The 18,518-nt window shown below is 56.5% G+C and overlaps 9 protein-coding genes across 9 annotated transcripts; 5 read left to right on the top strand and 4 right to left on the bottom strand.

Moving 5' to 3' along the window:
• Window positions 1–502: 502 nt before the first annotated feature.
• On the bottom strand, window positions 503–1,744 carry IUM83_13429 (WD40/YVTN repeat-like-containing domain; the record flags this gene model as incomplete). The annotated part of the gene is made up of 3 exons (XM_067938102.1): window positions 503–1,106; window positions 1,175–1,182; window positions 1,265–1,744. The coding sequence occupies 3 exons, from the start codon at window positions 1,742–1,744 to the stop codon at window positions 503–505; spliced, it is 1,092 nt and encodes a 363-aa protein (XP_067788292.1).
• A 600-nt stretch (window positions 1,745–2,344) lies between these two features.
• On the top strand, window positions 2,345–3,610 carry IUM83_13428 (CAMK protein kinase; the record flags this gene model as incomplete). The annotated part of the gene is made up of 1 exon (XM_067938101.1): window positions 2,345–3,610. The coding sequence occupies one exon, from the start codon at window positions 2,345–2,347 to the stop codon at window positions 3,608–3,610; it is 1,266 nt and encodes a 421-aa protein (XP_067788291.1).
• Window positions 3,611–3,881: 271 nt separating this feature from the next.
• IUM83_13427 (putative SUMO protease) lies at window positions 3,882–6,054 on the top strand (the record flags this gene model as incomplete). The annotated part of the gene is made up of 10 exons (XM_067938100.1): window positions 3,882–3,884; window positions 3,961–4,437; window positions 4,505–4,637; window positions 4,713–4,795; window positions 4,886–5,116; window positions 5,198–5,356; window positions 5,427–5,477; window positions 5,548–5,648; window positions 5,728–5,884; window positions 5,956–6,054. The coding sequence occupies 10 exons, from the start codon at window positions 3,882–3,884 to the stop codon at window positions 6,052–6,054; spliced, it is 1,494 nt and encodes a 497-aa protein (XP_067788294.1).
• Window positions 6,055–6,087: 33 nt separating this feature from the next.
• On the bottom strand, window positions 6,088–6,424 carry IUM83_13426 (Cytochrome c oxidase assembly protein subunit 17; the record flags this gene model as incomplete). The annotated part of the gene is made up of 2 exons (XM_067938099.1): window positions 6,088–6,103; window positions 6,231–6,424. 2 exons carry the CDS (start codon window positions 6,422–6,424, stop codon window positions 6,088–6,090), a joined length of 210 nt encoding a protein of 69 aa, XP_067788219.1.
• A 600-nt stretch (window positions 6,425–7,024) lies between these two features.
• Window positions 7,025–8,092, bottom strand: IUM83_13425 (Zinc finger, C2H2; the record flags this gene model as incomplete). The annotated part of the gene is made up of 2 exons (XM_067938098.1): window positions 7,025–7,627; window positions 7,751–8,092. 2 exons carry the CDS (start codon window positions 8,090–8,092, stop codon window positions 7,025–7,027), a joined length of 945 nt encoding a protein of 314 aa, XP_067788293.1.
• Window positions 8,093–9,196: 1,104 nt separating this feature from the next.
• Window positions 9,197–10,368, top strand: IUM83_13424 (uncharacterized protein; the record flags this gene model as incomplete). Its single annotated transcript, XM_067938097.1, has 3 exons — window positions 9,197–9,603; window positions 9,685–9,916; window positions 10,027–10,368. 3 exons carry the CDS (start codon window positions 9,197–9,199, stop codon window positions 10,366–10,368), a joined length of 981 nt encoding a protein of 326 aa, XP_067788223.1.
• A 65-nt stretch (window positions 10,369–10,433) lies between these two features.
• Window positions 10,434–11,906, bottom strand: IUM83_13423 (putative spermine/spermidine synthase; the record flags this gene model as incomplete). Its single annotated transcript, XM_067938096.1, has 2 exons — window positions 10,434–11,271; window positions 11,344–11,906. The coding sequence occupies 2 exons, from the start codon at window positions 11,904–11,906 to the stop codon at window positions 10,434–10,436; spliced, it is 1,401 nt and encodes a 466-aa protein (XP_067788298.1).
• A 629-nt stretch (window positions 11,907–12,535) lies between these two features.
• IUM83_13422 (inactive purple acid phosphatase 9) lies at window positions 12,536–13,027 on the top strand (the record flags this gene model as incomplete). The annotated part of the gene is made up of 1 exon (XM_067938095.1): window positions 12,536–13,027. The coding sequence occupies one exon, from the start codon at window positions 12,536–12,538 to the stop codon at window positions 13,025–13,027; it is 492 nt and encodes a 163-aa protein (XP_067788297.1).
• Window positions 13,028–17,335: 4,308 nt separating this feature from the next.
• Window positions 17,336–18,513, top strand: IUM83_13421 (cAMP-dependent protein kinase catalytic subunit alpha; the record flags this gene model as incomplete). The annotated part of the gene is made up of 2 exons (XM_067938094.1): window positions 17,336–18,426; window positions 18,510–18,513. 2 exons carry the CDS (start codon window positions 17,336–17,338, stop codon window positions 18,511–18,513), a joined length of 1,095 nt encoding a protein of 364 aa, XP_067788296.1.
• Window positions 18,514–18,518: the final 5 nt, after the last annotated feature.

The following is an 18,518-nucleotide window of genomic DNA, read 5'->3' as shown; positions in this document are numbered from 1 at the left end:
GAACACCTCGTTGCTCAGCACACTGCGACACACATGCCGTGGCCTCGTCCAAGCATTCGGTCGCCAACTCCACCGCTCGCTTTGAATCTAAGCGAGCACTCTACCAGTCGGCAATGGCGAGAGGTGTGATTCAAGAAGACGAAGGAAACCCAGCCTGTGAACAGTTTAAGCTCAAGACGCTGAAAGAGCACCGATACGACATCCGCTTCCAGGAGAAATGCGTGACGCCGAAAACCTGGCGATCACCTCTGCGTGAAGCCCACAAGCTTATTCAGTACGGGGGCCGTGTGAATCTCGTTGATGCGCTCTATCTGCTACAGGAGCGCATTTGGCTCGACCCCGTGTCTGCAACCTCACCGTGATGTATCTCTTCGACAACCTCGGAGAAGCAGTGAAAGCGTGTCGCAACAGTTTGCGACTCGAACGTCCAACTGGAAAGCGCTGTACAACCTGGGTGTTGCTTTATCCCGTTCCCAGGACTATCGAAACCGCTTGTCAGCTTTTAAAGTCCAGCGGATATTGCTGAAGAAATGGTGTCAATGTTCGAGGACCGCCCGTTCATCGCGTCCAGAAACGGCCAGTGGACCAGCGCCAGGTTGGTACTCGTGTCGTAGCACAGCAGCCTCGAACGTCCGTCATCCGCCTCTAGCACACAAATCCCTGTCACTAGTTGCTGGTCTACCCACGTGCTCAGCGCCGCGGAGGAAATGCCGGCCGCCGGTGCCAGTTGCAGCGAGTGTAGCAGGCAGCCCGACTCGAAGTCGTACATTTCCAGCCGCGACGTAACTGCGCGCGAGCACACCACGAACACAGGCCCCCAGCACGCCACGAGCGTTTGAGCCGCCGTGGCTGCCTTGCTCACACCAGCTGCGCCGCCCGCCTTCGGCTTGGGGTTCGCGCTGAGGTCCTTGCAGCTCGACAACACCTGCCAGTCGCCTGTCTCCGATGCACAGGTGAACACGTAGACGTTTCCCTTCCTCGTGGCGACCACGAGCTTCGTGCTGCACGCGGAGAAGCTCATGCTCGCGACCCGCGGAGAAGCCAGCACTCTGGACAACATGGCGCTGCCGAACGTCGACAACTCGTCGTCGTCGTGTGCATCCAGCCTCCGCAAGAACAGGCGGCCATCCATTGTACCCATAGCAGCAGTGCGTCCATCGTCGGAAAACCTCACCGAGCACACTGCAACCTCGTCGTGCACTCTCGCCACGTGTGTCAATGTCTGCTCAGCTACGTCGCCTTCCTCTGTCAGCTGCAGCTCTACCTTGTAGAGTAACGCTCCGAACGCAGTGCCCACCATGAGCAGAAACTCGCGCTCATCGTCGTCGCCTCCAGCTGCAGATAACAGCGGACGCCGCCGCCGTTTAACGACGTCCATGGACACGACGCCGTACCGCAGCCACAGCCTGGCCAGCACGCGGAAGTCGTCGCCGCTGTAGATCGTCACTCTGCGATCATGGGCGGTTGCAACCGCAGCCCCGTCGCGCGTCCAGCACTGGCAGAAGCTCGCGACCTTCTCCTTCTCCTGCGCCGCAGCCGGCAGCACCTTGCGGACGCGCAGGCAGCTGTGCTCGTCTCTCAGCCGGCTGTTCTGCAGCACCACCAGCTCGCCGCCGGCGCCCAGCACGCTGCAGAGGCCGCGGGAGTCCCCGGAGGGCGCGGCGACTGTCCCGTTCCACGTCGGAAACGGCGGGAACCCATGCAGTCTGGCCGAGCGCACGCCCAGCTCCGCGCCGTCCTCCATTACCAAATGTATCAATGTATCTCGTACTTAGCGGGTACATAGGTACAGGTGGTACCGTACAGTACCGATACCGTAGATTGCCGTTTCTATGCATGCCCTAACTCTGGGAGCACATCATTTTGCGTCGCCGAAGTCGACCACGAAATTCTCCATCACTCTAGTGCTCTCGGCGTGTATCCATGGCCCTGCCACCTCGCACTATCGCTGGTGATTTTAGTCGGGGAACGCAGGCGTCGGCGGCCTGAGTGTCCGCATCAGTCGAAACTGGAAACCTATCACTTCTGCAGGACCAGTCGCCCTAGCCCTACCCCGGTTGCCCATCCAGGGGGCGTTTGCCAAGTCGATTGCATACATCCAGCCGTTACGCGTTGCGGAAAAAGGGGGTGTCGACCTGCTTCCAGATACACACGTCACTGCCAGCGCTTGGAAGTGCGGCGCCATTCGAGCATCGGCGCTGGTGACTTGACTCTCCCTTGAAGCTGGGGCGTGCAGCAGCAGCGAAAGAGAACCGCCACCGTTAGACAGGCAACAACGGGAAAGCAGAGACGACGGCATTCGCCAACTGGCCGGGGCTACACATTCGACGGCAACTTTCCAGCGATGCACGCGGCCATTGCCATCCGACGCGCGCTGCGAGTGGGCGGCAGCGGCATGCGGGCGCTGCTGCTGGCACGTAATGCGCTCCACTTGACAATGGACGTGGCGCTGCCGGCGGATGTCGTGCGCAGCGAGCAACAGCTCCGCGTCCGTCCATGGCGTCGTTTCGGCGGTGACGCGGGAGCGGAGGGCCACAGCTGGAGCAACAGGGAGGTGCTAGCTGTTGGGGTGGCAGCGTCTGCCATGTCGGTAATTGCAGGCGGCGAGGCGCTATGTGAAGCGCTGGAAGGAGAGGAAGACGACAGCGAAGACGACGAGTCGGCGGTGCGACACAAGAATTGCAACTTGTGTCGCGACAGTGACGACAACGACAACATGTCCATCTACTTTGACGCCGAGTACGAGCCCAAAAAGCTGCTGGGCTGCGGCACGTTCGGTGTGGTGATGCAGTGCGTGCACAAGGAGACCGGACGCGTGGCGGCGGTGAAGATGGTGCAGGACATTGCTGGCAACCAGGAGGAGGTGGACCGTGAGAAGGAAGCGCTGGGCCGGCTGGAACGAGCCGGTGGACACGAAAATATCGTCGGGTACGAAGGCTCGTATTACCACAACGACTTCCACTACATTGTGTTGGAGTACGTTGCTGGCATCTCGCTGCACTCGTTCGTCGAGAAGCACAGCGCGCTGGACGCCACGTGGGCTCTGAAGCTCGTGTCGCAGCTGGCCAGTGCACTGCAATTCATGCACGAGGCCGATGTCATCCATCGCGATCTCAAACCTGAGAACGTCATGGCTCTCGTCAACTGTGACGGCAAAGGCCGCAGCAGCGCGCGCGGGGACGCTAACGAAAACGAGGATGTTACCCTCAAGATCATCGATTTTGGCTCTGCGGGACGTGCGTCGCAGCCAGAATCGTCCAACAAGGCGCGCGCCACGACGCTGTCGGGGACGCGTTGCTATTGGCCTCCGGAGGTGCTGCAGCTGCAGGGCATGACGGCGGCAATGGACATGTGGGCGCTCGGGTGCATCCTGTACATCCTGATTTCCGGTCGCCACCCGTTCGACCTGTCGGGCTGCTCCACCGAGGACGAAGTCATTCAGCGCATCAAAACCGAGCCCGTGTCGTTCCTGCTGCCCGTGTGGCACGACGTCCCTGAGGAGACCAAGGAGCTCATCCGAGGCCTGCTGGAGAAGGACCCCCGCCACCGACTGTCAGCGGACCAAGTGCTCGAGCACCCGGCCGTGGTCGAGGCCACCAAGGAACTGTGAAGTAGAGTGGCTGCATCGAAGCAGCCGTGTGTTGTACGCGTGCGTGTGCGGTCGTCCCAGTGCACACGCCTCCATTATCTATCCGGCCAACGCCCAAAGTGACGAACATGTTGCCCCCAACATGGCTTCACCCTTGTAACGTAAAAGTCGGCTCCTATCGTCAAATCCCATCACAATATTTTCATTAATCCGCGCCGTTCATTCGCTGTTCTAACCTGACAATTACCATTGTTCAAAAGGGGAGGCGTAGGCGACACCAATCCGGCACCGAATGGTGCGTGCACCTTGCTCGCCCTACCGCTCTACGCGGCCTGCGTGACTCACCGGTTGTGTATTGCCCCGCCATGCAGCAACAGACCCAGGCGTCGCTCGACGCGTGGCGGTACCAGCGCCGCCTGAAGGACGCGGCCAACCACAGTCGCAACCTGCAGCGGGACTTCCCCGTGGACCTCATCAAGCCGTCGCTGGCGTCCGCCGCGCTCTACACGGGGCTGGCAGTGCGCCAGGAGGTGTCCGACCCGGAGCAGATCAGCTTCGACAGGTACCGGCGGCGGCTGCAGGAGTTCGACCGCGAGGAGTACGGGCCGTCGCCCTCCAAGCGGCAGAAGCTGGCGATCGAGAAGGTGGACCACGTGCGCGAGCAGAGCAAGCAGAACCTGAGTCTGCTGCGGAGGCTGCAGAGCGAGCTCAGCGGACGCAGAGATAGGCGTCGTGTGAGCGGTGCAATCGGCTTCGGTAGGATGGGGAACAGGGCGAGCCATAAGCAGGAGGACAAGGTGGGGATTGCCAAGCAGGAAGACAAGCTGGAGAGTGATACCGAGACCAAGGTACGCAGTTTGCGTTGAGGATTATTGTAGGTGGTAGGTGACAGTTGTGGTGAATATGGTATGTTAGGAGGAGGTCGAACCAACGCAGATTGAGGACGACAGCAAGGTTGAAGCTCCGGTGCCGAAAGCTGGCAACGATAATGACGATGAAAAGAGTATTACGGTGAAGTCTCGCGAGGAGGAGATTGCTGAGCTTGAAGGTACGACGCTGCGTTTGGGTATTGCACGAGTCGCTGTGTCTGATTCTGAGGTGTCGGCATGCACGACTTTTGCAGCAAAACTCCGAGCGCAGCATTTGTCCCGGACCTCTGAGGCAGATCGACTGTTCTACGACCGTCTTGCAGAGCGCGAGACTAGCGTACGTTGGTTGCTTCGTTTTGAAAGCCGTAATGGTTGCGTAACGCGCTAACTCGTTTGTGATCGTGCTGTTAATACGCTGCGTGGACAGACCATCTTCGAAGAGGTTTTGCTGGACGAGTTATACGGGTTAGCTGTAAACGTGTTCGACGAAGAAGAAGAGAAATCCCGCAACAAGGAACTACCGCCGGATTTGCTGGAGATTGTCGAGGATGCTCTGCATGAAGGCCCAATGGAGGAAGTGCTAATCCAAAAGTACAACGTAGACATCACGCGGCGCCACCTGCAGGTCTTGCTACCGGGAGTGTGGCTGAACGACGAGGTTCGTGTCATGGACGACTCAAGCCCGTGAAATTGAGTTAGAGGTCGTCGCCTGTTAACCGTGTTGTTGGTGACTGCGTAGGTGATCAACTTTTATTTCCAGATGATGAGCGACCGAGACGAAGCGCTTGTCAATGCAGGCGTGCTGTCCAAGCGCAGTCACTTTTTCAACTCGTTCTTCTTCACAAAAGTGTCCGAGAATGGATATAATTTCATCAATGTCCGCCGGTGGACAAGAAAGGTAATGCTCAATTTGGTTTTTGTTCGTTGGTGGCTATCGCTTATCCCTTCACTGCGTGCCACTCGTGTAGATCGATCTGTTTGCCATGGACAAGATTTTTATGCCGGTGAATGTCGGCAATGTAAGTGTTTCTATTGTTTCACTACAACTCCAAAGGGCTTGTGCTAACACGCCGTGGTTATCTACTGTAGATGCACTGGTGCATGGCTGTCATCTTCATGACGGAGAAGCGCATCCAATACTATGATTCTATGCACGGAAGCGGCGCCCAATGCCTGAAAGTATTGTTCAGGTACACTATTGCTCGTTTGAACGACCGATACTTTCAACGCTGGTAAGTATTTTGATCATCCTGAATTCACTGTTGTTAGGTATTTGCATGACGAGTCGGAGCACAAGAAGAAGCAGAAGTTCGACGAAGAAGGCTGGGAGCTGGTCGCCTGCACTCCCGACACGCCCCAGCAGAACAACGGGTCCGATTGTGGCGTCTTCTCCTGCATGTTCGCCGACTACCTGTCCCAGAGCAAGGTGCGCAACACCCGCCTCCCAAGCTTCTATCCATCGTTGCCCAACTGTAAAACTGTTCTCGCTCGTTGCAGCCGCTGACGCTCAAGCAGAAGGACATCCCGTTCCACCGGCATCGCATGGTACTCCACGTTAGTCGAGGCTACATCCCACTCGAAGAGGAAGGACTATAGAAGACGACACACCAGCACTGCAATTAAACGTCGTCAGGGCCTCTCAGCACTGTCCACAGCAACAACAACAACAACGACAACAGGACTTTTGGCGAGTGGCGTTTATTAATGATCGCTCGCAATGTCTCTTTCATATATACGTGCAGGCGCAGAGCCGTGCTCGTTGCTCTGCCTACTTGACCGTGAAGCCTTCGCTGCGCAGGCAGGCCTTGTGCGCCTCGATGATGTCCTTGCAGTGCTCCTCGCCGTTGGTGACGATGCACAGGTCGCGCGCCTGCTTGGTGGTCGGGCACGAGCAGCAGATCTTCTTGCCGGACTTGCCCAACACGGGGCCCTCCGTCACGGTCGCGGTGCACTCCTTCTCGGCCATGGTCTGCGGCTGTAGTACAGTAGTGCGCTCGACTTGCGCTCGGCGCTGCTCGTTCAGTTCTGGTGGCCTCAGTCGTTGACAGTCAGGCAGCGCGTCTCTGCAGCCAAGCAAGCATGGCCCCAGAACGAGAAGTACCGTGAACCCCAAAAGAAGCAGTACCCTATGTCGCAGAACCCTTACGTAATCAGAAAAACTCTTTGATCGGATATTGACGGAGTCACACGGGACGCGTTCGATACAAGACAGCAAAAAGTAGCCTCCATAATTGCATCTTATAGGTGCCCTGTTTGTTGGGTGAAGGTGTCGACGAGCTAGCGATCCGACCGACCAGCAAGACCACTTCGCTCAATAGGAATGCCTGGGCTCTGCATGTCACCAAGGTGAAGTTCATGGCAATTGTTGACAAGCCTGCCACGCAACGTGGGGTGGAGAAGAGTTCAAGCCGAGCTACTTTCCATTTTACCGGCAAATACAAATATACACCCACAGGAGCGAGCATGAGCCCATGACTGCAATGCGCATGGGACTGCAACTCTCCTTCCAGCTTAAATATCGGTCCGTTTCCTTACTCTTCTTCTCAGCACCGCTTGGGCCGCGCTTCTAAGCGTCCTGGTTGCAGCGCGAGCAGCGGCCGTCGACGCGGCGCGTGCCGCAGTGGATGCAAAACGTCCCGGGGACAGACACGCGGTGCAGCATCTCGCCGTGGCTGTCGCGGATGTGGGCGGCGAGGTCGCCGCGCGCGCGGAACAGCATGCTGCAGAATGTGCAGTTTTCCCAGATCTCCTCCTCGGGAACTGACTGGTGGCCGGCCGCTGCGGTCGAAGAGGAGCCCGAGCCGGGCGGCGACGCCACTCGGGCCAGCGGGATGTCGCGCACGTTCTCGGCATCTTCCTCGCCGATGAAGAGCATTTCCGTGGCGGTCACGAAGGGCGTGGGCCGTCGGAACCTCGCCACCATGGCGCCGCGGTCGTCTCGCTGCGAGCGCAGCACGGCTCGAAACCGGATGGGGAATAGCAGCGGCACCTGGTTCTTCCTCTTCTCGAGCGTGAGGAAGCCGATGGCCTTGTTGACCTCCCGCCCCCCGCCGAGCGGGAAGTTCTGCGTGAAGCCCACGGACCGGTCGGGCCAGAAGCAGCTCGTGAGCGTGAACTTGGAGCTCGACGTGAGCGGCTTGCGGTCGGCGATCTGGATGACGAACACCGTCTGCTCGTCGCGCGTGCGCAACCACTTGAGTACTTGGACACGTGCGTGGCGCGCAGGTACTTGCCCGAGCTCACGCTCACGAGCTGCACACGCATCTCATCCAAGGATGAGGCGCTCGCGCACCTCCACGACGGGCACGATCTGCACGAACTCGTTGTCGGCGGCCTGGCCGGCGCACTGCGCGTTGTAGAAGCAGGGCGCCACGCTCTCCTTGTCCTTGCAGGCCACGTACGCGTCGTAGCCCTGCCAGAAGAGCTGCAGCGCCACGTGGTCGCGGGACGTCGACCAGGGCGACGTCGTCACGGTCTCCACGGACGACTCGGAGCTGTTGCGGCCGCTGCTGCTGCGGTCGCGGCTCGGCGGGGACGCGTCCTCGGGCGCCTCGCCCAGGCTGTCCAGCGGGAAGAACTCGGTCAGGTCGTCGTCGTCCATGGCGGACACGCGGACCTGCTCCTCCTCGCGCATGGCTGCGGCTCTAGGCGAGAGGGCCGGTACAATATGCCTGTGACTGAAGTAGCTCTTCGGCGAATGAGCAATGAGGACGCGCCGCTCTCTTTCGCCGGCGATGATGGCGGCGATTGCGCTCCGAGGGTGCTGCGACAGGATTGGCGGAAAAGCGGTGTCTCGGATGTCATGATTGGCCAGAATGCGGCGGAAGGGACTGGAAAAACGCGCCCTATTCCACCCCTGTGAGCAACGCCGGGGCACAACCCATCGGGACCGACAGAAGCGGGGGCTTTCGGCTGAAAAGCTGCGTCGGGCGACATATGTACCCGCTTTTGGCTGTTCCGCGGCCGTTGCAAAGTGCACTTGAAGTGCCGAGGAGCGTTTCGCGCGGTGAATATCTGCGGCTTGAAGCAGCTTGCTGGTGTTGCAGGCGCAGCTAAGAATGCGATGACCGGCGTTGGGCACCACCGAGTTCATGCAGGTCTCACCGCGGCCCATATTGGCCATGGGATTGTGAGACCGCCACTATGGTCCTGGCCCCCGTAATCAAGCCGTGATGAGACGGTGGATCGCTCGCTGGAAGGCTGCACCGACGATCCATGGGCGTTGCTCTCAATCTCCGGTCGCAATGCCTTATTCGCATTGACCTAGTCATCTTGGCCATCAGGCGCCGCTCAATCGCTCGCCGTTCCTTTTGCATTGAAACCCAGCTTTCTCAGTGTTGTGATACCACGAAAACAGTCAAGCACGCTGATCTGGACGCAGGCAACCCAGGTTGCCAGCGCCGTACCCTATTCCGACGCGGTTTGCGCTGCTCCTGGCACATGCCTTGCGGTCTCCACTCCTGAACCGCATGGGCCACCGAGCGAGCGATCACAGTGGATATTCATATCCAGATACAACTTCGTGCAGCCTGGCAGACAGACACTTGTCTGCCAGCAGCCACCGCGTCAACGTCAGTGTCACAACGCCCACCAGCTGCGGCAAACCAGCGTCCAGCAAACATGACAAAAGACATGTCGATCACATGAACCCTCCAACTGACCGCCCACGGTACCATCCATCTCGTGTGCGCCACACCACCCATCTCCACGACCACCTTTCGACACCTCCTCGATCGTCATGAGCCTGACCAGGGCGCTGTACCGGGAGCTGGTGGCGGCCGCGCGGCTCGTGGACAGCCACGCGTCGCTGCGCGCGCTGGTGTCCGTGGACCTGCGCGAGTCGCCGCTGGCGCCGGGCTCCAAGACGCGGCTGCCGCACGTGGACGCCTTCAACCGCAGCCTCTTGCGCTACTTGGGGGGCCGCAACTTCTACCTGCCGGACGCGCGGCGCCCGTCGCTGCTGCAGCTGGTGCGCGAGGAGTTCCGCAAGCCGCAGACGGTCGCGGGCGGCTCGGACGGCCTGGACACGGCGTTCGTGGCGCTGCGCGCGCTCAACAACACGCTGGCGGAGGCCAAGGACCTGGAGCTGCCGCCGACGCAGCAGCCTCAACACGCACAGCCAATCGATGGCGTGCAGCTCGCAGAGTACGACGATCTTGAGCTCGTGGCGGAGATTTAACGGCAACGGAATGGATTTTACGGACGCGAGTGGCTTTTTTGTTGCAGGAGCGCGGCGTCGGGCGTGTTTCTGCTAGCGCACCCGCTGCTGGAGGGCGTCTTCAGCCGCTCGGTGGTCGTCCTGACCGAGCACAAGCCAGAGGGGTCCAAGGGCTACATCGTCAATAAGGTGACGGACAAGCCGCTCGGACGCGCCTTCCAGGTGCCGTCCAGAGTGATGAGGGCCTTCGGGACGAGCGCGGTGCACAGGGGCGGACCGGTGATCACGCGGAATGCAGAGGTGACGGGAGGTTTTTTTTTTACTTTGGCGTTGCACTGCGACGCTGATGCTCAAGTGTTTTGCTGTTGTTGTTGTTGTGTGTGTGTGTGTTTTTTTTTTTTTTTTTTCAGGTGCTGCATGGCAGGGCGGAGTTCGGTGGGCAGCGCGTTCCGACGACCAACTTCCCCACGGCCAACGACCCGAGTCTCTTTGTGGGTGTGGACCTTGATGCCGCCGCGCGGGCGATTTACGACGAGACTGCGCAGCAGACGGATCTGGTGTTTATGAACGGTGTGTCTGCCTGGTCCCCGGGTCAGTTGGATAAGGAGTTAAGGGATGGCTCGTGGGTGGTGGTGAAGGCGCCCGTATCGCTGGCGATCAACGCACCTGCAAACTTGTGGCAGGACTTGATGCGGACTCTTGGCGGCGAGTACGCGGAAATGAGCTGTATGCCACCGATGGAGGAGGAGTGAGAGTGCGACCTGCAATAAAGCTAGAAAGTATCATCCAGAAGTCCTGGTGCAGTCTTGCATGCGTTCTATTGATACAAGGTCGACGTTGAAAGCTGCTTGAGCTTCTTTCTTGCTACAAACAAGAAAAAGCGCGTGACGAAGGTCTGCTGGCGGTCTGTAGGAGACATCTCAAGGCACTGCAGTATCTCCCACTCCATAGCGGCATTATCCGACGCCACCCAGTCGAACATGTTTACTCTGTTGCTCGGGCTGCCGAAGGTTAAGAAGAAAAGCAGCCCGTCAGGTTTCAAGATGCGCGCTAGCTGCTGCATGCTGTTCTGTGCGTCGACGAGATCGTCCGGCGAGTCTGGAGTCACAAGCTTCCAATTGGTTTCGTCCGCCTCGGTCTCCGGCTTGAGCAGCATGGCGTCCAAACAGCCTTTGTCTATCACGCAGTCCACGGAGCCCGACTCCCAGCCCTTCATCTGGGTAAGATCGGCCTCCACAAAGCGCACGCCCCACGCATTCTCCTCCGAACGAGCCTGCATTTTCTCGATCACATTGGCAGCGTAGTCCATTGCGACAATGTCCGAATATCCGTCGAGGGCCATTTCACCCGGCAGACGGCTGGTGCCCGTACCCGATATGAGCACCCGTGCAGTCTTGGGGATATACGAGGCAACCAACTCGCGAATATGCGAGTACTCACAGTACCAGTCAAACTCTCCCTCGGCTTCGAACCTCGCCTCCCAGTAGCTCTTTTTGCACAACCCCATCAGCGAAATCTTGCCCGCGTAAGGCCGCACCAACTCTCCTCCTGAGGCCACATCCTTCGTCGTCCACGCGACCGAGAACAGCTTCTGCTGCTCCATACAGAAGATCGGCATCACCTTCAAGTTGCTCTCCTCATCGTTCTCGCGCAGACTGCACCACAACAGCAGCAACATCAATACTCAGCCGACAGCAAATTAGCCGACCACTATTATCCCAACATACCTAGATCCAAGGATGTTGAGCACATAGTACAACATATCGTCCGAATTCGCCCCAAATCGGATGGAAAACGCCAGCAAGTGCAGGTGCCTCACCACGCCCTCCACCTCCTTCTCCACGTCGCTCTCCTCCCCAGAGTCTGTCAGCTCGTGTTTGTCCTCCTCGATGACCTCCTCGACCATTTTCTTCATTTTGCCGCGTAGAGCTGCGTCCTGTCTCAGCTGCGTCTGCGCGTCCACGACCGACTGGAACTCCCATACGTGGCCAACCTGCAGTACCTGCGACGCTGCTGGGAGCGGCATAGTGGCCACCGCACGCAGCTTGCGGTGACTGGCGCCAGCTCGAGAGGCCTCCGAGGCCGCTTGAGTCGACGCTACAGCGCCGAAATCGCTCCAACCGCCCTCAACTTCGTGCACGCAGTCGTAGACTTGCTGGTGGAGGTGGTGCGGCACATTGTAGTGCTGGAGCTGCGGCAGGTGCAGCGCCAGCCACGCCTCGGAATGCATGACGGACGCGATGATACACGAATGGCATTGTTGGGCATGCGTCAGCCGCTTCGAGCGCATGTGATTGGACGGCATCGAGGAGCTACGAAAGCATACTATTCGTTGAAATTATTTTCAGCGAATAAGAATTTGACATTCAGATTTCGTCCAATCGAATTAGTCAATATTTGGGCTAGCCGCGTCCAAATGTGAAGCGACCAAGATCGTGAATAGAGATGGTGATGGACTCGAGGAGGAGTGCAGACAGGAGAAGAGCAGTGGCAAGGCGACAGCTTTGAGAGAACGTGTCGAGATCGTCCATGCCGACTTTATGGAGGTCGACATGCGTGATGCAGACGTCGTAGTTCTCTTCTTCCTCCCGCATAAAGAAATCGCGCATACGTTGCAACGGAAATTGCGTCCGTGGACGTGCGTTGTCACTTACATGTTGTAGATTGCGCAGTGAAAACCCGTCAAGATGGTTCCGACGGTGCCTTTCATGACCGAGAAAGGCTCCTCGTCGATCTACTTGTATCGTGTACCCCGCAACTACTTGGGTTGCGTGCTGTCCGGCGTAGTCCGTTGATAAGGATAGCCGATAAGGAGGATGTGGTGGGGTAGGCTCGCTATTTTGAGGGGATGGCTTTCTTCTCTTGCTTGATGCAGTGCACTACTCAATCAGCTCTCCGGCAGACAGATTGTTAGGAAGGATGGACGTCGGCTATGGAATTTGTGGTCACAAGAACTCGTTTTCGACCGGAGTGAAGATCGGCAACTATGTGGAGGACCGCATCGGCGCACAGTTGGCCCGGAACAGCTCGTCCAAGCCGATCAACAAGCATTCGGAATGCTCTGCGAGCTTCATCGACCCTCGTGCCATGCCCAACAAGAGCGCGCATGCACCGGCGGAAAACCTGGTGGAACGAAACATGCTCCGACAAGGACTCTCGTACGACCTCATCTTTGAGCACGGCCGTCCGCATATTCCAAGCGCGGCCGAACAGAAAGTCAAGTTCACCCCGACGTCCCTCGACTATGGCAGTCGATTGCCGGACTATTTGAAGAGTAGTGCCCCGGGCAACGAATCGGATCGACGCAAGCAGTTGGAACAGAAGAGAGCACGCGAGGCACGAGACCAACGCACCACATATCTTTCCACCTCACAGGCGATCATCCCGACCCAAACAGGTCCTAGACGTTAACAACCATGTATGAAAACACAGCCACCGTTTTAATCGGTTGCCACTCATGTGTACTTTGGAAAATGGGAATGGACTCAGGCCTTTGTGTTTCCCGCATGCACTCGTTGTGGTAATTGTAGACTTCTAAGGTCTTGAAATGAAGTCGATGTACCCGTCAAATATGCACCGATCAGCGATTAGAATTCCTCGTTTACAGCGAAAGGTTGTGAACGAGGTAACCATAAGCCTTAATGCTACATGAGGTGTGGTGTATCGTCGTAGCAACTCGTATCATTAGGGACAGCATTTCTCGGCTCCGCGTCATGGGCATCATCCCTCGGTTCCAGCTCCGCATATTCCGAGGGCATACTGCGCCACGTTGGAATTTGCCGCCGCTAGTCTCCGCTAGTATTCCGTTTCCACAACATGTTGGACAGAGTTGGGTTGCGCGCTGCTTTGGGTCGACCCGACAGGTTGGCAGGGTAGCGTACTAGAGGTAGAGGTGACATCTCGTCTGCTTTGGCCTCGGTCCTAGAGGTTTGCATCGGCCTGACAACTGCATCCTCGAGAGCGAGCAATAGGTTCTTTTCGAGAAAAACGACTCGTGCCTATCGTAGCGCCATGAGTGTGATCTGGACTGCTCGGATTGCGTCAGCGTGTGGACTGAATGGACCCTGACATCATACAATGAATGACCTGAATTGGGATAGCTGACAAGGAAGTGGTTTACACAAGCATAATGATTCCGTGAACTGTAGATGCCTAGCTTTTCGGGGCAATGGGAGAAACCAGTGCTCGGAAACAGGTGCTGACGTGCCTTGGCATTGGCGATGGATCGTATCGTGCGATGAAGCGAGAACCGTCGTTGCTGGCCTTGGGTCGTTTTGTCGATGACTGCCTGACCGAACGCTGTTGGGATGCCCAATCCACTGGACATCTTGCGCAGATTGAATCTCTCCATCATCCTGTGATGGTTTGCAGCTTTTCCCCCCAGCATGTACAAATTTCTCGTCGAGCTCTGGCGTTTGAGAACTCCAACGGAGACGGATCGTTCGGCTACTGGAGGCTTTTGAGGATAGTAAAAGAGTTCAGCACATCGTACTCGCTGGTTTTGACATCGCGCGTGTGATGCTAAAGTCGGTGCAAGGAATGCATTCCGAGGTCCGTTCAACAAGGTCAAGACGATCTTGTCAATTCTACGGCATGAAAATCAGCTACACACCACCGCTTTCCCCAGCCAGCATCCATCAATTCTCCTTCGCTTCGGTAACTGCAGTTCTCAAATAGCCACCATGACACCCACTTCCTCGCCCTCAATACGAGATAAGACACACCTACGTGAGACTGATCCCACCTTGTTGAATTATGATAGTGGCAACGACCTGGTCTATGAATTTTACGCATACACTTTTCATGTTGGTACCCGTCGAGCAATCAACGGTGGTGCCGACTCGGCACTGCCGAGTCAACAGTTCAGCATCGTTCAAGCAGAAAAAATAGATGACTGGTTTTCGGTTTCGGTATATTTTGATTGAGGCCACCAGTTCAAAGTCCAGCGAGGTCTGCTGAGAACGGTCAAACCCTTATCCAGCCGTGGGCGCGTATTGACGAGGACGGCTTCAGTCGACCAGGTGCTGTTGTGTTATTTTTCATTTCAGAACATGATGGCAAGCTGTTTTGTGAGTGACCTACATGAATTGTGGTACTACTTCTGTGACCATCGACTTACGTACTCGCGGTGTAGAGAAGTCTTATCAAGCTTACGATAGAACAGTTCGTTCCTTACTGAGGTTCCCTTTGGGCTGCAACTTAGCGTGCCGGGTGGGTGACGTTGCCCTCAACTCTCGACACTCTCTTTCGCTTGAGCCCCTGTGCGTAAATGAGCAACCATAGGACGTGTGGTATGACCGACCGTGACCGTAAAACATTAAATACGGCGGTGGAAAGCGTTCGAAGTTTGATACTCCAATCTCAGCATACACCAAATTCTAGCGAATTCGATACTTTAACCTGGAACCTCGAATGTATTTTCTCCAATCAAGGATATCGGTTGGGGAACGAATGGCTAGACTTTGGTGGCATCTTTTTGGCGGGTTTTGTGTTGGGATGAGATGCTTTCAACATTCTTAATGCCAACTCATTCAAGCGCGTGTGACCAGTGTCTAAGGCACTATTGCGAGCATCCAGTGTCAGGTTCTAAGGCAATATCGCGATAATGGCCAGCATCCAGACATAAAACAAGTCAAGCAAAACGTAGTGACTCTCAGAACTATCCAAAATACGTTCATGTGTGAGTCCACTACAGTACTACACGTAGGCGCAGTTTCACGTTAACATTTTCAACCCGTATCATAGTCTTATCAGAGCAACTTAGTGGCATGCTACTTTTAAACGCGGTTTCTTTGAGCCGGGTAGTGATCAGGTTTTGTTCTCGACGAGTAACGTACCCAGAATGTGTCTGTAGAAATGTAGCACAGCTTCTAAGCACAACATAATTCAGTCCATGTAGTAAGCATCATAGTGGTTTTAAAGTTACCGCGTCCCATTTTCCGGCCTAGAAATTTGAAGATATAGGTCTAACGAGGTTGACTCATCAGAACCGACGCTACGGATAGCGGGCGTCTTATCCCAAGACGAAATGCGCATGTGCTTGCTTGGGCTTGTTTCTAAAGTTGGAACACGCAGTCTATTGCATAGTATTCGGTCGTTCCAGTAACCCGACATTTTGTACAACGCACAGTTAGCAGACCACTCTGTAACAACACATGCGATAACAGTCACCCCATTCGACCTTCCCGCCACGCCTGAGCCTCGCTTACCCACCATTCTTCAAATTTCTCGACGTCCTCGCTCGGCCATGGCAGACGCAACAGCAATTGTCGAGAGACCCCCAGTCGCCAAACGAACCGTCTCCGTTGGAGTTCTCAAACGCCAGAGCTCGACGAAAAATTTGTACAAGCTGGGGGAAAAAGCGGCGAACCATCACAGGATGATGAAGAGATTCAATCTGCGCAAGATGTCCAGTGGATTGGGCATCCCAACAGCGTTCGGTCGGGCAGTCATCGACAAAACGACCCAAGGCCAGCAACGACGGTTCTCGCTTCATCGCACGATACGATCCATCACCAATGCCAAGGCACGTCAGCACCTGTTCCGAGCACTGGTTTCTCCCATTGCTCCGAAAAGCTGGGCATCTACAGTTCACGGAATCATTATGCTTGTGATCAACCACTCCAGTGGATTTTATTTGCCGTCTATGCCTGCTATTTCCCAGACGGCTCGGAAACGACGTCAGCAATCGCCATCTCGCTGGAAACGTTTTACCTGTTCAACGTGCTACTCAATTTCAACACCGCGTACGTCAAGCAGGGCGTACTCGTCACATCTCGAAGAAAAATTGCCCGCCACTACGTCCGAAAATGGTTCGCCTTCGACCTGTTGTCAGCTATCCCAGTTCAGGCCATTCATTGCATGATGTCGGGGTACATTCAGTCCACACGCGACGCAGTCCGAGCAGTCCAGATCACACTCATGGCGCTACGATTGGCACGAATCGCTTTTCTCGAACAGGACGTACTGCTCGCTCGCGTGTTGAAAGCCGCCAACCATTTCACCGAGTGGGTTCGCTACTCGCGTTACTCCCACCTGCTTGGTATCGCTCAGCTCATGTGGCTCGTCTTGCTCATCGCCCACTACATGGCATGCTTCTGGCACGTTGTGTCTTGTGAAAGCAGCTCAACAAATATGTTGACCCAAACCGTGGGCGAGAAATACATCGCCGACTACTACTACGCTGTGAGTCTAATCCAGGGCCAAGGCAACTTCGGTGGCACGTGGAGCGAGAATCTGTACTCGAGCGTGGCTATCATCGCTGGGTCCGTCATCCTCTCCATCGTGTTCGGCAACGTCGCCATGCTCGTGTCCGATTTCAACGCCAACACGACCAACTACCACCGTAAAATGGAGGCGGTCTACGAAACCATGGCCAAGATGGACTTGCCACTGCGGCTGCGCGAGCGAGTGAACGAGTACTACAAGCACGTGTGGCTCGAGTACGAGGCTCTCGATGGCAACGTGAACAAGTTCCAGCAGGAGCTCACGCACACTCTGGGCATCGAGGTCGGGCTCTACAAGCACATGGACCTCGTAGTGATGGTGCCTTTCTGGAAAGACTGCACACCCGACTTCCTCACGCAGATCGTGCTGAACCTGGACGTGCGCGTGTATATGCCCGACGACTACGTGGTTCGTCGTCGCGAAATCGGCAACGAGATGATGATGATCAATCGCGGATACTGCAAGTTGTCCAAACCCTCTCCACAGAATCAAATGGAGGAAGGCGATAACATGCTCAGCAGCATCCACAACACCATGTTTTCCACGCATGACCTCGACCTCGCAAGCGAGATGGACTATCACCAACTCAGCGAGGACGAGGACGAGGACGACAGCGGTGACGACGAGAGTTCAGACGATGAAGAGCAGGGGTTCTTCGGTACTGGCATGTTCGGTGCTTCCGCAGACTCACGACGATTATCAGGAAACGCGTTCGGGCTGCCCGATGACGAGATGAACAACTTCACAGACGTGCGTCGCTTTCAGAACGCCCACTCCAGACGTCCGAGCTACCCGACTGGCACCGGAGCGAAGAAGTCCAAGAAATACCGAGAGTATCTGCATCCTGGTCAAGCGTTCGGCGAGATGAGTCTGCTCATGAACTATAAGCGAACGGCCAACATCCGAGCCATCACTTTTGTTGAAATGTGCGTCCTGGGTCGCAAACAGTTCCAGCAGATCATCTCGCGATACCCGGAAGACCGGCGACGAGTGCTCACTGCGATGTTGGAGAGCTGCATCGAGAAAAAGGTGATCCCGTTTCCATGGGAGAACATCATCGAGGCCGTGTCGGCCAAACGGCGCAGCAGCGGCAAGAAAGACATCTCGCGCGCAAACGTGATCGCCACCATGACGGCGAAAGAGGCGGCACGAATTTTAGTTGAGGCCATCGATATCAACGCGCCGGACGAGACCATCAAGTATGGCTTCCAGAGCTTCGACGAAGGCTTCATCGAGGATTCGTCGTTGCGTCAGGCAAACGCGGCCGACGTGAAGATCAGCGACACGCTTCAACGCCGCCGCAGTAGCATTCGCTCGTTGAAAAGTCTATCAGCTCGCACTGCCATGCCCGACATCACGGATAACGATTTGTCGGAGGAAACAAGTCGATCGAGTGGAGGAGCAGAATTTGAAACCTCATCGACTTCAACCTCACCATCGACGCCTTTGAGAGCAATGCAGTCGGATAAAACGCTCAAGAACCTGCTTCTGCTTGTGGAGAGTATGGCGGGCAACATCGCGCGGCTGCAGCAAGATGTGAGCGATCTCAAAAATCGAGATATCACCCCCTGCTCCAGATGCAGGTGCGGTGGGTCCCGACACAACAGCAGCAACAGTCAACGCCTCGCCTCTCCGACAGTGCTGCTTCATCCATCCGGGCTATCAGTTGATACGA

Source organism: Phytophthora cinnamomi, assembly GCF_018691715.1.
Source record: "Phytophthora cinnamomi strain GKB4 chromosome Unknown Contig54, whole genome shotgun sequence".
In the NCBI taxonomy this organism is placed as follows: Eukaryota; Oomycota; class Peronosporomycetes; order Peronosporales; family Peronosporaceae; genus Phytophthora; species Phytophthora cinnamomi.
This window is presented reverse-complemented; position numbering and strand designations above follow the sequence as displayed.